The sequence below is a fragment of the Sinocyclocheilus anshuiensis genome, unplaced genomic scaffold (genome assembly GCF_001515605.1).
Source record: "Sinocyclocheilus anshuiensis isolate Anshui unplaced genomic scaffold, SAMN03320099.WGS_v1.1 scaffold836, whole genome shotgun sequence".
Classification (NCBI taxonomy): domain Eukaryota; kingdom Metazoa; phylum Chordata; class Actinopteri; order Cypriniformes; family Cyprinidae; genus Sinocyclocheilus; species Sinocyclocheilus anshuiensis.
The window spans coordinates 1302398-1316778 of NW_015551122.1; the positions used below are offsets into that span (position 1 = coordinate 1302398).

Here is a 14381-nt window from a genome sequence, read left to right on the forward strand (position 1 = left end):
GAAAAATTTAAGGGGGTCTGAATACTTTCCGTACACTGTATATATATATATATATATATATATTTTATATATATGCCGTAGGTTGTGAGTGTGATGTTACAGTTATATAACATTCAATACACAAAAAGTTAGTATTTATTAACTTAAATTTTAGACACAATTTTACAAGTTGCTTTGCTGTTTTTGTTGATATAATAATCAAGCACTGCTCTTCTGCTACAAACAGTAGTGGTGTTTTTGATTTTAAAAGAATCATCTGAGTGAAATTTATATGTCCTAGATTTATAAGCTATGTTGTTAGGCCAAATTTATGGCCATATATTAATGTTTTGAAAAAGCATAGTACTCAATTGCTAATCCTATTTTCTTTATCTCTGCTGCTCTTCATAATCCTCATTGTCCTCCACGCTGTTTATCGCCACACTACTGTTTGTCACATTTCAGAGCTAATTAATTGTGGCGCTCTTGTGTTTCCGATCATTCTCCCTGCTGAAGAGACTCAGATGTTTGAGCCGCTCACTATCATCTCTGAGCCTGTGAAGGCATTAGCCTTTGGTTTACTCAGCTGCTGCTGTTTAGAGAGATGCGATTGTAGCTTTAATGACATCTGGATATGTGATTGAGGCATCACCAGCATGTCTTCATGTGACACGGGTCGTGTTACACGCTTGATTTCACATCCCAGAGACCTTTAACTGGTTATAAGCAGATAGACACTTAAGTTTTTTTTGTTTTTTTTTGTTCAGTGGTAATATCATGTTATTTCTTGTAATACCTTGGCATGTCAATGCCTTAATATGTCAATATAATAATTTATTACCATGCTTAAAGGAGTAGTTTACCAAAAAAAAAAAGCAATTTAAATTCTGTCATTTGCTTGAAGTTGTTCCTTACCTTTATGAGTTGCTGTGTGAGTAACATTTGCTTTTCCCCTTTGAGTTCTATAGCGTGGAAACAATACTATGTAAGTCAATGGGGACCAGAAACTCTTTGGTTACCAATATTCTTCAAAATATCAGAAGAAAGAAATTCGAATGTGTCTTTCATGTCTCTAAACTCATCATCGTCATGACCTTCCTTTAGTAGCTGTTCTGTTGTGCTCTTTTTCAACCAGATCTTTCTTTGGTGTTTTTCTCTCTTTCAGTACTTCAACAATGAGAAGTATGAGGCCGAGCGTTATGATGGTTTTCTGAAGGTGTACGAGTCGTCCTCTCTGAAGACCACCTCTACTCTGGCCATGCTCAACTTCGGTCAGAGTGCCATCTTCAGCGTCGGCCTCACTGCTATCATGGTGCTGGCAAGCAAAGGCATAATGGCAGGTGAAAATCAGTGCTATGTCACATTTCATCACTAAGTACTCAAAATAGCTTGAGGGGCCAGTTGCATTAACCATCAACCATTAAATTTTTTAATCCATGTTTTAATTTATAGAGTTCTGTTGTGCAGCATCTTATTTGACAAAAAAACAAATGCAATGTTTTGTTGTAAATGAAATGTTATAAAGCGGAGAGTTCTGGTGCTTGATTCTGATTGGCTGAGCCACGTTCTAAGCTATTGTAAATTACTCTACAAAGTAACATACACCTTTGTTTACGTTTGTCTGTTGCTCTGCAACCACTTTGTTGCAACCACAACTGTTTCTGAGGAACTACATCAGGGATGGGCAACTGGCGGCCCGCAGTGTTGGTTTACAGTGAATTTATAACAGCTAAGGGGGTTAAACTCCCCTTCGCATATAACAACGCTCCTTAGCTGTTATAAATTCACTGTAAACCACGGCTTCACGGGGCTTGTTGCTTTATTATATTTTAATTTGATTACATTTTAAAAGCTTTATTTTATTTGTATTTAATTTTAATTCATTTCATTAGACACCATTTTTGATGATAAATTTGTATTATGTCATAAAACACAGAACCCATAAAAATGAAACGGAAAACACAGAATTTAGGTGAAAATACAATGGAAGATATCTTACTCTGTGGAGTTTAAAGGCTTGTTTACACCGGGACGAATATCACGTGTGATTATCGCCGACGTTTAACACCTCGTGTCTAAACAAAGGGCGCCAATGTGAGTGTGCACACCGACGCGCAAAACGCGAGGCGTAAAAGCGTAATTTAAAAAAAAAAATGCCTCGGGCTCGTTTTTTTTTATTTGACGCGCCGCGTTAAAAACTGGCCGACCAATGAGATTGGCGCTTTTGTTCTCGTGCCTGGAGCTGCTGAAGTTACAGTAAAACACGACTTGGTGGCGCTCAAGCACAAAATAATCGTCCCGGTGTGTACGAGACTTAATAGTGAACAATCATTATCAAGGCCTAACAAACATATAGAAAGCATTTCCTGTGGTAGATTAATACCTTGATAAATATCAATATTGTTCGATATGGAAAAAAAAATATTGTGGTAATATAAATATATCGCCCTATGTTCAGTGTGCTTTGGCTTCTTTTCCCTGCAGGCACTATGACTGTGGGCGATCTAGTGATGGTGAACGGGCTGCTCTTCCAGCTCTCTATGCCGCTCAACTTCCTGGGCACGGTGTACAGAGAGACCCGACAGGCCCTCATAGACATGAACACGCTCTTCACTCTGCTCAGCGTCGACACCAAAATAAAGGTGCGCTCGGCCTTTACTGTATGGAGCTTATAATATGACAAAACTATTTGAATTTGAATTATTGACAAGTGGCATTTATCAAAACTGAATATTATGTGGCATTTAACATAGTTCTGTATTAGATTTTTTTTCTAACGTGAATATTGAACATTTGAAATTTAACACGACTGAATTTTTTTATAGCAGAGTTTTAAAGACGTGCATTTTCAAACGGCAATTTTTTTTGTTCTGAAATCTTAGACTGCAAATATCCAGCTTTTAAAAATACAGCTTCAATTTTTCAAGATGAAGAGGAAATTCGGAAACATCAAATTCAATATTCAGAAATTCAGATTATATTATATTCTTGAAAATGCATGTCTATAAAACTAAATGCCACTTGTAAATAGGGATGTAACGATTAACTGCGAGCTGGTTGAAAATCGATTCAAATATGTGACGATTCAAATCGGTTGAGATGGTAAACAAATCACTATTCATTTAGGGGTAGGAGTTTATATGAATGTATGTCTGAGGGGAACTTACTGTCTTTAGAAAAGTTTAGATGGTATTTTTTCTTTTCCTCTTGCCTCTGTATAATGCATATTAAAGTTCATAAGTGCAGCGCTGCTTTGTTGTCCAGCGGAAACCAATGAAACGCTTTAAGTGCCACCTGCTGGCAGAGAGTGAATCTGCATCTCATTCAGCTCGTCTGCTGTTTCCGAATCGAATCGAATCGTGAAATCAAAATCGTGATTTGAATCGAATCGTGAGTTGAGTGAATCGTTACATCCCTACTTGTAAATAATTCAAATTTATACAATACAAATTAAAATAGTTTTGTCATATTATAAGCTCCATATTACTGCTGCAGACCTAAGCAAACAGAGTTATTTTAATGTGAAAAGAATACCTGTGAATAGTGTTGCATTATTTGCTCCAGCCGTTCTGAAATGTCAGTGCTTTTTAAAATACGGCACAAGAGCTTCCTGTCAGATTTGAATATTGCAAATTGAAGCATTAAAGCATGTAATTTGTCATAGTATTTGTTTTAAATTCCAAAAACATTTGAGTGTTTCGTGTCTTTCATAGCGTTAGTGGGGGAGCTTGATGAAGCTCATTCTTCATTTGGCTGATTTCGTATGCAGCCTGTAATTACTGTGAATAAAGTCTGTCCAGTTGTTCACAGTGATCAGTAATGGTTTTCACCACGTGACAGCATCAAGCCATTATTGTGAGACCCTAATTTGATTTCTCAATTTAGTGTAAAAGTGCTGAGCGCTATTGTTTTGATGGTGCCATTACAATGCATTGTCGTCGAAATATGTTTGAGAAAAGCCATTTTTCTGTTTCAAGCCTCAAAATGTACATTTCAGACTGCTACTAAATGTGTTTTTTATAACCTTTGTGTCCTGAAGGAGAAAGAAATGGCCACGCCGCTGCTCGTTGCACCCCAGGAAGCCACCATCAGGTTTGAGGATGTGTATTTTGAGTACTTGGAGGGCCAAAAGGTGCTTAACGGGGTTTCATTTGAAGTACCTGCAGGCAAAAAGGTGGCCATTGTTGGCGGCAGTGGATCTGGGTAAGTGCTCCAGGAAAGACATACTTATGTTATATTACCTTCAGGTTTCACTGAACTTGGCACAATAGGGTTCAAATTGGAGCTGAATTACTTTGAGTAATACAGCAGCAAAGGCAAAAATTCTTTGGAGGGAGAACTATTAGATATGTGGGATTATTAGCATTTAACACTGTGATAAGACTAAAGGCCCATAATTTGAGCCCCGTTTACAGCCAGACAGTAAATAATCTCATTCCCTTGTTGGCAGCATCTGTGAGGCTCAGCCATTTAACCCTGTTCCCAGAGTTCTTGTGAAATGAATTAAAGCTACTTTAATTTGTAGGAAATAAGTTAACCAACATTTTAAGACCCTGATATGCTTTTTTTAAAACGTATACTCATTATACTCTACCAGCCAAAGGTTTTTGAACAGTAAGATCTGTAGTGCGTTTTAAAGAAGTCTCTTCTGCTCACCAAGCCTGCATTTATTTGATCCAAAATACAGCAAAAGCAGTAATATTCTGGAATATTTTTACTATTTAAAAATTACTGCTTTCTATTTGAATATATTTTAAAATGTAATTTATTTCTGTGATGCAAAGCTGAATTTTCAGCATCATTACTCCAGGCTTCAGTGTCACATGGTCCTTCAGAAATCATTCTAATATGCTGATTTGCTGCTTAAGAAACATTTATTATTATTATTCATATTTAAAACAGTTGAGTAAATTTGTTTTTAGGATTCTTCGATCAATAGAAAGATCCAAAGATCAGCATTTATCTGAAATAAAAAGCTTTTGTAACATTATACAGTATACCTTTCAAAAGCTTGGAGTCAGTATAATTTTTTTTATTTTTTTGTTTTTTTGGGGGGGGGGGGAGAAATTATAGAAATTAATACTTTTATTTAGCAAGAATGCTTTAAATTGATCAAACGTGATGATAAAAACATTTATAATGTTACAAAAGATTTCTGTTTCAGATAAATGCTGTTCTTCTGAACTTTCTATTCATCAAAGAAACCTGATGAAAATTCTACTCTTTTGTTTTCAAAATAATAATAACAATAATAATAACAATAATAAATGTTTCTTGAGCAGCAAATCAGCATATTAGAATGATTTCTGAAGATCATGTGACACTGAAGACTGCAGTAATGATGCTGAAAATTCAGCTTTGATCACAGGAATAAATTGCATTTTAACAGATATTCAAATAGAAAACAGTTATTTTAAATAGTAAAAATATTATTTTGCTGTAGTTTCGATCAAATAAATGCAGGCTTGGTGAGCGGAAGAGAATTCTTTAAAAAACATAAAAAATCTTACTGTGCAAAAACGTTTGACTGGTAGTGTATATTCATTGCTAAAAATGACTAATTAGTCATTTTCAAATGTCAGATCAACCAAATTTCATAAATGTCCCTGGTTCAAATTTGTTTTTTTTTGTAAATATCTTTTCTAAAGAAAGATAAACATGTATAATAATGAAAGACAAAATATTAAATGTCATGGATGTAGCAAAGATAGCTAAAGTCAACAGATTTTACTCTAGTTACTTTATTATATTTTACTTTATTCTACCAATATCTGTGTGCAAATAACATACAGTAATGATGCTGCCATCTTTCTGAAGTAATTTTTACCCCCCACCCCCTCCACAAAATAGTGGATTGCTCCGTAAATATTCATCCATGACATTAAATATTTTACATTTCCTCTTCATTTATGCATTTCTTTCACCAGAAAAAAATATTACACATTGTATTACACATTGTACAATATATTAAAGTTTCCAGACCCAAATTATAGTAACAGGATAACAAGTCTGTCTCATGAAACAGACATTTATTTTAATGCTAGTCTTCAGGTAAAAGGCCAGCATTTTCATCTCCTCACACTGACCCTTTGTTAAAACACAAATAGAACAATAGAAAACAGAATTTGACTTCAAGATTACTCTCTTTTCCTAGGAAGAGCACGATTGTCCGATTGCTCTTTCGTTTCTACGAGCCACAGCAGGGCAACATCTACATCGCAGGCCAGAACATTCGTGATGTTAGTTTGGAGAGCTTGAGGAAAGCTGTGGGCGTCGTGCCGCAGGTGAGCGCTTGCATCTAATTCTGAGAACCATCAGATGTAATTATCACCTCCTTAGGGAACATTTGTATTTTCTTACTCTTTAAAAATAAGTATCTAATATAAACTAGCGGGAAGGTACCATGGGAACCATAATTAGACTTAATTTAAGCCTATGAAAAAAAAAAATTATGAAACTTATTTCATCTTCTGAGAAATCAAATGTAAATATAATTTCAGGACGCCGTGCTTTTCCACAATACCATATTTTACAATCTGCTCTATGGTAACATCAACGCCACAGCAGAGGACGTCTACCGTGTGGCCAAACTAGCTGGAATCCACGACGCCATTCTCAAGATGCCTCATGGATATGACACGCAGGTCGGAGAGCGAGGCCTGAAGCTCTCAGGTAACCTCAGCCCGTGTCTCATGAGTGTTTCTGAAGGAAGTGAAGGTCTCTGAAGAGGTAGAGGAACAAGATGGTTTCTTCTTGAGTGATTGAGTGCGGGTTTTTCTTGTGACAGGTGGAGAAAAGCAGCGTGTGGCCATCGCACGGGCCATCCTTAAGAACCCTACCATTTTTCTGTATGACGAGGCCACATCTTCACTAGACTCAATCACTGAAGAGGTAAGAGCCTTAGACTCGTGTGTCAATGAAATCGTAGATTCCTCAATAATCGGTATGAAATGGGCATGAAAACATAATTGCACAGAGCTGTTTGTCTGTAGCCGGCTATACACATGAAGACACACAAGCTGGGAGTTTGCTGTCAAATTAAATATAGTTTTTTTTATAGGGATGCACGATATTGGATTTTTGCCGATATCCGATATGCCGATATTTTTCAACTAATTTTGGCCGATAGCCGATACCGATATATTTCCTTTTGTTTGGAAACAACACCAAGTCTCTCCTGTACAGAGATTATAAACAATTTATTTATTCATTCTCAGATTAAATGTTCAAAACAGTGAATCTAATCATCATTCAGGAAAACGTTTGCTTCAAGTATGAACACACTGCTAATGTGATCTTATCGCTATCACACCCTGAACACTTGTGAGTTACTCATCTTATCGGCAAGGCATATCGGCATAATTTTTCATATCGGGCTGATGCCGATATTTGCATTTTAAGCCATTATCGGCCAATTCCAATAAGGTTCCGATAATATCGTGCATCCCTAGTTTTTTCAAAAAAAATTTATTAACAGCCTTTTTTAAAGCTGCATCACATTTACAAAACAATCTGTTGAAATGTGCCACTCAAATCATTAGTTGATGAAATTGAACGCCTGGCACTCGTTTTTAATCTTGAGATCTTCTTCAGAAGGATCTGCAGAGCAGCAGGTGCTACACACAGCCAGAAATGACCTCGGTTAATCTATGTGTTGATCTATTCATGTATGTGACTTGGCAAAGTTGCAGAAATTCTGTCATTTTTGCAGTTTTAGTTTCAATAAATAGTAGGAATAGCAAAGAAATTTGAGTTCTGAGGGGAAAAAAATCTGTTTTTATAGCACATCAAATTCTAAAAGATCAAACTCATTTTGCTTCCTCATGACACAACCCCTTTAAAGGTACAGTTCACCCAAAACTGAAAATTTGCTGTTAATTCACTCACCCTCAGGCCGTCAAAGATGTACAGTATGTGACTTTTTTTCTTCAGTAGATCATTAAAGAAGATTTTTAGCTGAAACCGTGGTTCTTGCTGATTCATTAAATGACAGCCAGCGGCTGCACATTTTTGAGAAATAAAAAAAGCATATCAAGGAACACAAAATGAATACCTGTGGCTCCTGACGATATATTGAGGTGTTATGAAATGAAACGATCGGTCTGTGCAAGAAACTGAACATTATTTACAACATCATTACCTGTAATCCAGAGCCTCAGACAAACAGGGAAATCTGATTCTTTTCTGTGAACTGATTCTTTAAGACAGTTTGTTTCAGTGGACTATTTTATTTCACTAGGTTGTTTATGCAGACATGCAATGACATATATGCAGTTATATTATTAAAGCACCCAATAATGATGTGAAACGTGGATGTTTTACATATCTAAAACATAAAGTGCTCAGTTCACAAATCACCAGCATCATAGCATCATGGGTTTGTAAACCGGACATCACTCCAGACTGTTTGCCTGAGGCTCTGATTTTACAGGTAATAATGTTGTAAATAATGTTCAGTTTCTTGCACAGACCAATCATTTAGCATCATAAGATCTCAATATATCGTCAGGAGCCGTGGGAATTAATTTTGTCTTGCCTGATATGCTTTTTTGACTCTCAAAATGTTGGTAGCCATTCACTGTCATTTTATGAATCAGCAAGGAGCACAGTTTCAGCTGAAAATCAGCTTCTTTACTGTTCTACTGAAGAACAAAAAATCACCTACATCTTGGATGGCCTAAGAGTAAATTAACAGCACATTTTCATTTTTGGGTGAACTATCCTTTTAAAGATGTCATGAACTGAGAAATCAAAATTCCCTTATAAGAGGACATTGTACTATAAAAACATCATGTAAATTTCAGAACTCAGAACTTTTTTGTTAGTCCAAAAACAGCTTATATTGAAACCAATCTGCCAAAACGACGTGGAATGTGCCACTTTATGATGTAATAGTGTGGATAAACCCCGCCTCCACAGAAGATGATCAACGCCTGCTTCTACATAACGGTCTGTTTAGCCCCGCCCACCTATTCTGCATCACTGCCTGTTTAGCCCCTCCCACCGATTCTACATCACTGCCTGTTTAGCCCCGCCCACCGATTCTGCATCACTGCCTGTTTAGCCCCGCCCACCGATTCTCCCCGCCCACCGATTCACGCATGTAGTGTAAATAACGAGAGAGACAAACGCAGATCTACACAGAAACCAAAAGATAAAGATGCTCCAAAAACAAGATGCTGGGCAGAGCCAAGCTGTGGAAAAACACAAGTCTTTGCATCGCCTTCCTTCTGATCTCAACATTAGGAAAGAGTGGATGAACTTTATTAATGAAGTTCCAGACCACGTCAGTAAGAACTTGGTCCTTTGTTCACTTCAGTTAGGGTTAGGATTCGTTTACAAACAAGGCACAATTGGACGCTGGATTTTCAGAAAGATTGAAACTAAAAGACGATGCTGTGCAGCTATATTGGATCTGACAGTAATGTCACACCACACGGTCCTTTGTTCACTTCATTTCACCGCGGATTCGTTTACAAACAAAGCACAATTCGACACAGATTTTTCAGAAAGATTGAAATTAAAAGTCGATGCTGTTCGACTATATTGGATCCGACAGTAATGTCGCACCACACAAGTGTGAGTAACTGTTTTTATTACATGCTCACTATTGCTTTGTCTGTTATTACAGATTGTTTGATATGTACGGAGTATTTATGCATCTTTAACCTCAATCACAGCAGTGTCCATCTATGCAGGCTGTAGGCTCTCAGACAAACACAACTGTTAACCAATCACAGCAGTGAGAGTTTACTTCCGAGTCTACAATCTGTCACAGAGCGTTCTGATGAGAGGAGTAAAACAGGACAGAAAATAGCCTATTACTTCTAAATTATGATGCTTTTGATGTAAACATCTTCTTGATAACATTATAAGTGGACCTCAGAGAACAGCACAAAATAATAAAAAAGGCAGTTTATGACCACTTTAAAGCCAGCCAGTGAAACGAGTTTGCCAGACTGAGAAGGTTTTTGCTCCTTTTGTGTGCTAAAAGACTAAACCTATTTGGTTTATCTGCCTAGTTTTTGAACTGTTTCACGGTGCAGATCTAACCACCATCACTAACAGATCTTTAGAGATTGAATTTTTTCTCAGTACTGCTGGTTTTCCCCTGATGCTTTGAGAACACTTTTCATTTGATATTTACACTACGCTTTTTCATTTTCATGAGGCTTTATGCCTTATTATAGTCAAGGAAGTGTTTGCTCTGTTGGCTTTCGACAGTGTTTTTTTGTCAGAAGGTCTTCATATAAATCCTGTCAATCATATCAACGCTTGTTATTGCAGGGAACTGTTGCTGTCATGAGGCAGACGGCTTCTTAATGAAACATCTCAAGAACACCACCAAAGCTTTTTTCAGCCTTGCAGATTCATTCAGAGGAGGATGGATAAAAGAGAAACAGCACTTTTCAAACATTAGTATGATGCATTTTCTCTCTCTCATTTTCTTTCCAGCATATTCTGACTTCCATGAAGGAGATGGTGAGGGACAGAACATCTGTCTTTATTGCACACCGGCTGTCCACCATTGTGGATGCAGATGAGATTATTGTACTAAATCAGGTAAGCTCTTCTGAATCCTGTAAATGTGTGTGACAGGTGCTGAAACATCCAGAAATCACTCTTGGAAGCCAATGCTTAATTCTGGATGTTTCAGCACCTGTCACACACATTTACAGGATTCATCTCCTCTTAAGAAACAATATCGCCCTAAACGCTAGGGATGGGCATTCCAAGCAAAAATAATATTAGAAAATCGCTGGGTATTATTCGATTATTATTCGAAAATCGCACCCCTCCCCCGCATGCACGCACAAACACTCATAAACCGAGAGAGAGGGAGAGAGACGGGATTCACGCTTTCAATCTGTATGATAAACTGTTTAATTCAGAAGATAGGCTACCTTAACTCAAGCCATATGATTGTAACGTGCTGAAACATTTTAATATAATAAACATAACCCAATGACGGCACTTATTAACATAACAGTCCTTCGATTAACATAAATGAACTGCTCATAAGGCTAGGACATTTCCTTTTAAAAAAATGGAACCCCTAAAGGGAAAAGATACGAGATGGGAGAAAAAAATATACATCAATATCTTCTGTCGCAATTATATCGTTGGGTAATTATACTGTCTATAAACTGCGGCATCAGGGAGCCGTTATTAATATACAGGGCATTGAAATCGCTTATGAACACACGCTTGTTTTTTTACTTTCACTTTCGAATTACTTTCACTTTCGAGATTCGCGATCACACGTACGTATGGAGCAGCACTCGGCAGTACTTACCACACATTTTACAAGATTAGATGTTTGTCAGTGGTGCTCAGGATCTGCAATACATTCACCATCATCCTATCAGTCATCTCGTCTTACTCTGTTTTTGTGGTAAGTGAAATGTTATGTACTGTAATGTAACAGGCTACCGCTAGCAAGCGGCTAACCATGTCCCTTTAGTGGCTCCGTAGAACGCGTTATTTGTTTTCTGCGCCTTTCTGAATACGGATTCAGCACACCTCTAACGCAGTCGGGGGTGTTTGTGGTCCGCACAGAACTTCGTCCTTACTGTAACCGTAATATGCTATGCAAGTCTTTTTTTTATGCCACGCAAGTCTACAGTGTGCGTGCGAGACAATGTGTTCTTCTGTTGTCTTTGACAGCTTATGTGCATTATTGGCAGCGCCACCCTCTGCTTACATGAACGCGTCACTACCGCATCAGCACGGAAAACGTGGAATTTTTTAAAGACAATAATCGCACAACCTATTCGATATTCTATAATTAAATCAACTAATCGAATATTCGAACATCGTGACCCATCCCTACTAAATGCCCAATTACCACAACTATAACGATTCACATCAACATTTTGCAGTGTATTCAACTTGTAGCTACATTGTTACTCCCAGGTTAAAGTTCAAGCAATTTTAAACCCAATGGCTGCTGACCTTTTGAGGGGCAACCAATGATTACTGATGAGTTTATAATGATTAAAGGTGACCTATTATGCCCCTTTTTACAAGATGTAAAATAAATGAGCTACAATAACTCATGCTCCGGCATACAGGCAACAACAAAACGGGACAATCCCACGCAATCTGATTGTACTGTGCAGTAAATGCGCATTTATGAATTACACAGACGGGGAGCACGGCGTGATAAAAATAACGACATAGCTGGTCTCATGGTGCTTTCGCATGCTATCACATTATGAGCTCGACTTCACATTGCTTTCATATGCAATTTTTAACTGCAGCATTCCTATTTACGATCATTCTGGTAGCATGTGAAAGCAGCATCAGTGAAAACAGGCAGAGACAATGGTAGCTGTAGCAACATTAGCCTAGAAGCTCCTTTGGAAAGCAAAATATTATTTACTTAACAATGTGCATGTTAAAATGATAATAAATGAGTATAAGTGTCCGCTTCTTTTAATCATGTGGTTTGTTTGTATGTATGCAGTCCACAGTGAGGAAAACCTAATATGTGACCCTGGACCACAAAACCAATCATAAGGGTCAATTTTTCGAAATTTAGATTTATACATCATCTGAAAGCCGAATAAATGAGCTTTCCATTGATGTATGGTTTGTTTCTGATGTATCAGTATGTGGGCAGTGATGAAAGTCAAAATGGATGGATTCATTAAAGCGGGACTGATATTTATTAGGACTATTGAGTTTTACGTGTGTACTAGTTGTATGGACGACATGATGTTGCAGCTGAGACGATGCGGAGACGATTGAGAATCAAAAGCTTGCATGTCTCCATTGAAAGATTCATGCAGCTTGTGTTGTTATGGATGTTGTAAATCAACAGTCATGTGCCACTCACTTGTTGTGCATCAGCCTGTGGGCGACATTGACTTTGGGTGGTTTGCATAGTTGCATGCATTTACTACGATGCAGTTTGTGGACAAATTACGGTTCTTCTGCTGTCACCATGTGTACAGGCGTAACTGTTTGGCCCAAACCCAATGCATCAGTTAGTTAATGCAGTCGACAAGTGGACTTGACCACTAGACGCCATGACAAAGGCATATCATACACACCCCTCTTTCTTGCTACCTAGCAACCTCGTAAAATGGCCTTCCTGTAATGCTCTCTGCACTGCGTTTCACGTGGAGGTCAAAGTCGTGCATGACACTCGTTTTGAAGCCCTAATGTGAGTCATGTGAAAGGGACCTATAGGGAAACAGTAGCATCCTTCCCATATAGCGTTTGGCCCTGAGGTTCAGACGTTTTTCTGATAGTATGGTGATTGCTACATGGAAACAAAAGTGTGATGAGTTTAGTTTCAGATGTGTAGATGGGATAAAAGCATTCATTTGAATGTCTCTCGTGTTTCTTTCATTGCAATGATGAAGAAAGCTCTCTCACTGCTGTCCTTGTACATTGTTCTGCTATTGAGATCCAGGCTGTTGGTAAAAATGAGCTTGTGAAATGATGACTATCCTCCAAAGTTGCCCTTGAAATGGGTGTGGAGCTTGTCAGTGACCTACTGCATTATCGCTGATGTCTTTTTGGATCAGCATTAATGCATTCATGGGAAATGAAAGACCTTACTTGAGTTTGTTGCTGCAGGTCTCCTAACAGTCTGTGTCCCAGTTTGCATAATGTCTGTACTGCACAGTAGTGACTGGTTATATGTTATCAGATTCCCCCAAAAAATGAAGTGCTTGTTATTATATTACTGTATTTTCCGAAAAAAAAAAAAAAAAAGCCACACCGGGTCAAAATTGCATTGTCTAGAAAAAAAAAAGCACAATAGAAACGTACCTACAAAGCTACAGTACTGTGAAAAGTTTTAGGCGCAAATGCTGTATCAAAAATAATGTCATAAATAGATTTTATTGATCAATTAACTTCTATTAACTGAATTAAATCCACCCTTTGCGTTTAAAACAGCTTTTGTCCGAGGTACACTTGCACATAGTTTTTCAGGTAGCTTTGCAGGTAGGCTTCTTCTTAAGAATTTCTACTTCTAAACCGTACTGTATAAGATTTCTACTCAAACTGAAAGCATAAATCTAGGCTACCCGCTGCAGTTTTCAAAGCACAATGCAAAACTGTGACATTTCATTCACTGACGCTCTACAATCGGCAGCGCTAAACCCGGAAGCGCATATACTTACTTGCCGGAAACCCGCAAAAATAAAAGCTTGCTGATTTTAAGTTAAAGTTAAATAAAGTTATTAGCATTTTATTTTTAAGTTTACTATAAAAATAATTGTATCTGTATTTAATACTCCCTTTTTATTTTAAAATAAAACAGTATTATAAAGTGCAATAATATTATCACTATTATTATTAATAAATGTTTTTATAGTTATATTTGATGGGTCACACCATGTGCCGTGTGAGGACCAAACCAAATCTCCAGGTTCTCATATGAA

At 37.5% G+C, this 14381-nt stretch overlaps 1 protein-coding gene across 1 annotated transcript in view; it reads left to right on the forward strand.

The window, feature by feature from the left end:
* The window catches only part of LOC107663113 (ATP-binding cassette sub-family B member 7, mitochondrial-like), a 55283-nt gene that overhangs the window by 37023 nt on the left and 3879 nt on the right, over positions 1-14381 (forward strand). The window contains exons 9-15 of the mRNA XM_016453273.1: positions 1145-1319; positions 2464-2621; positions 4019-4182; positions 6134-6263; positions 6480-6651; positions 6767-6870; positions 10435-10542. Of these exons, the coding sequence (XP_016308759.1) occupies positions 1145-1319; positions 2464-2621; positions 4019-4182; positions 6134-6263; positions 6480-6651; positions 6767-6870; positions 10435-10542 (1011 nt within the window). The remainder of the gene's footprint in view (positions 1-1144; positions 1320-2463; positions 2622-4018; positions 4183-6133; positions 6264-6479; positions 6652-6766; positions 6871-10434; positions 10543-14381) is intronic.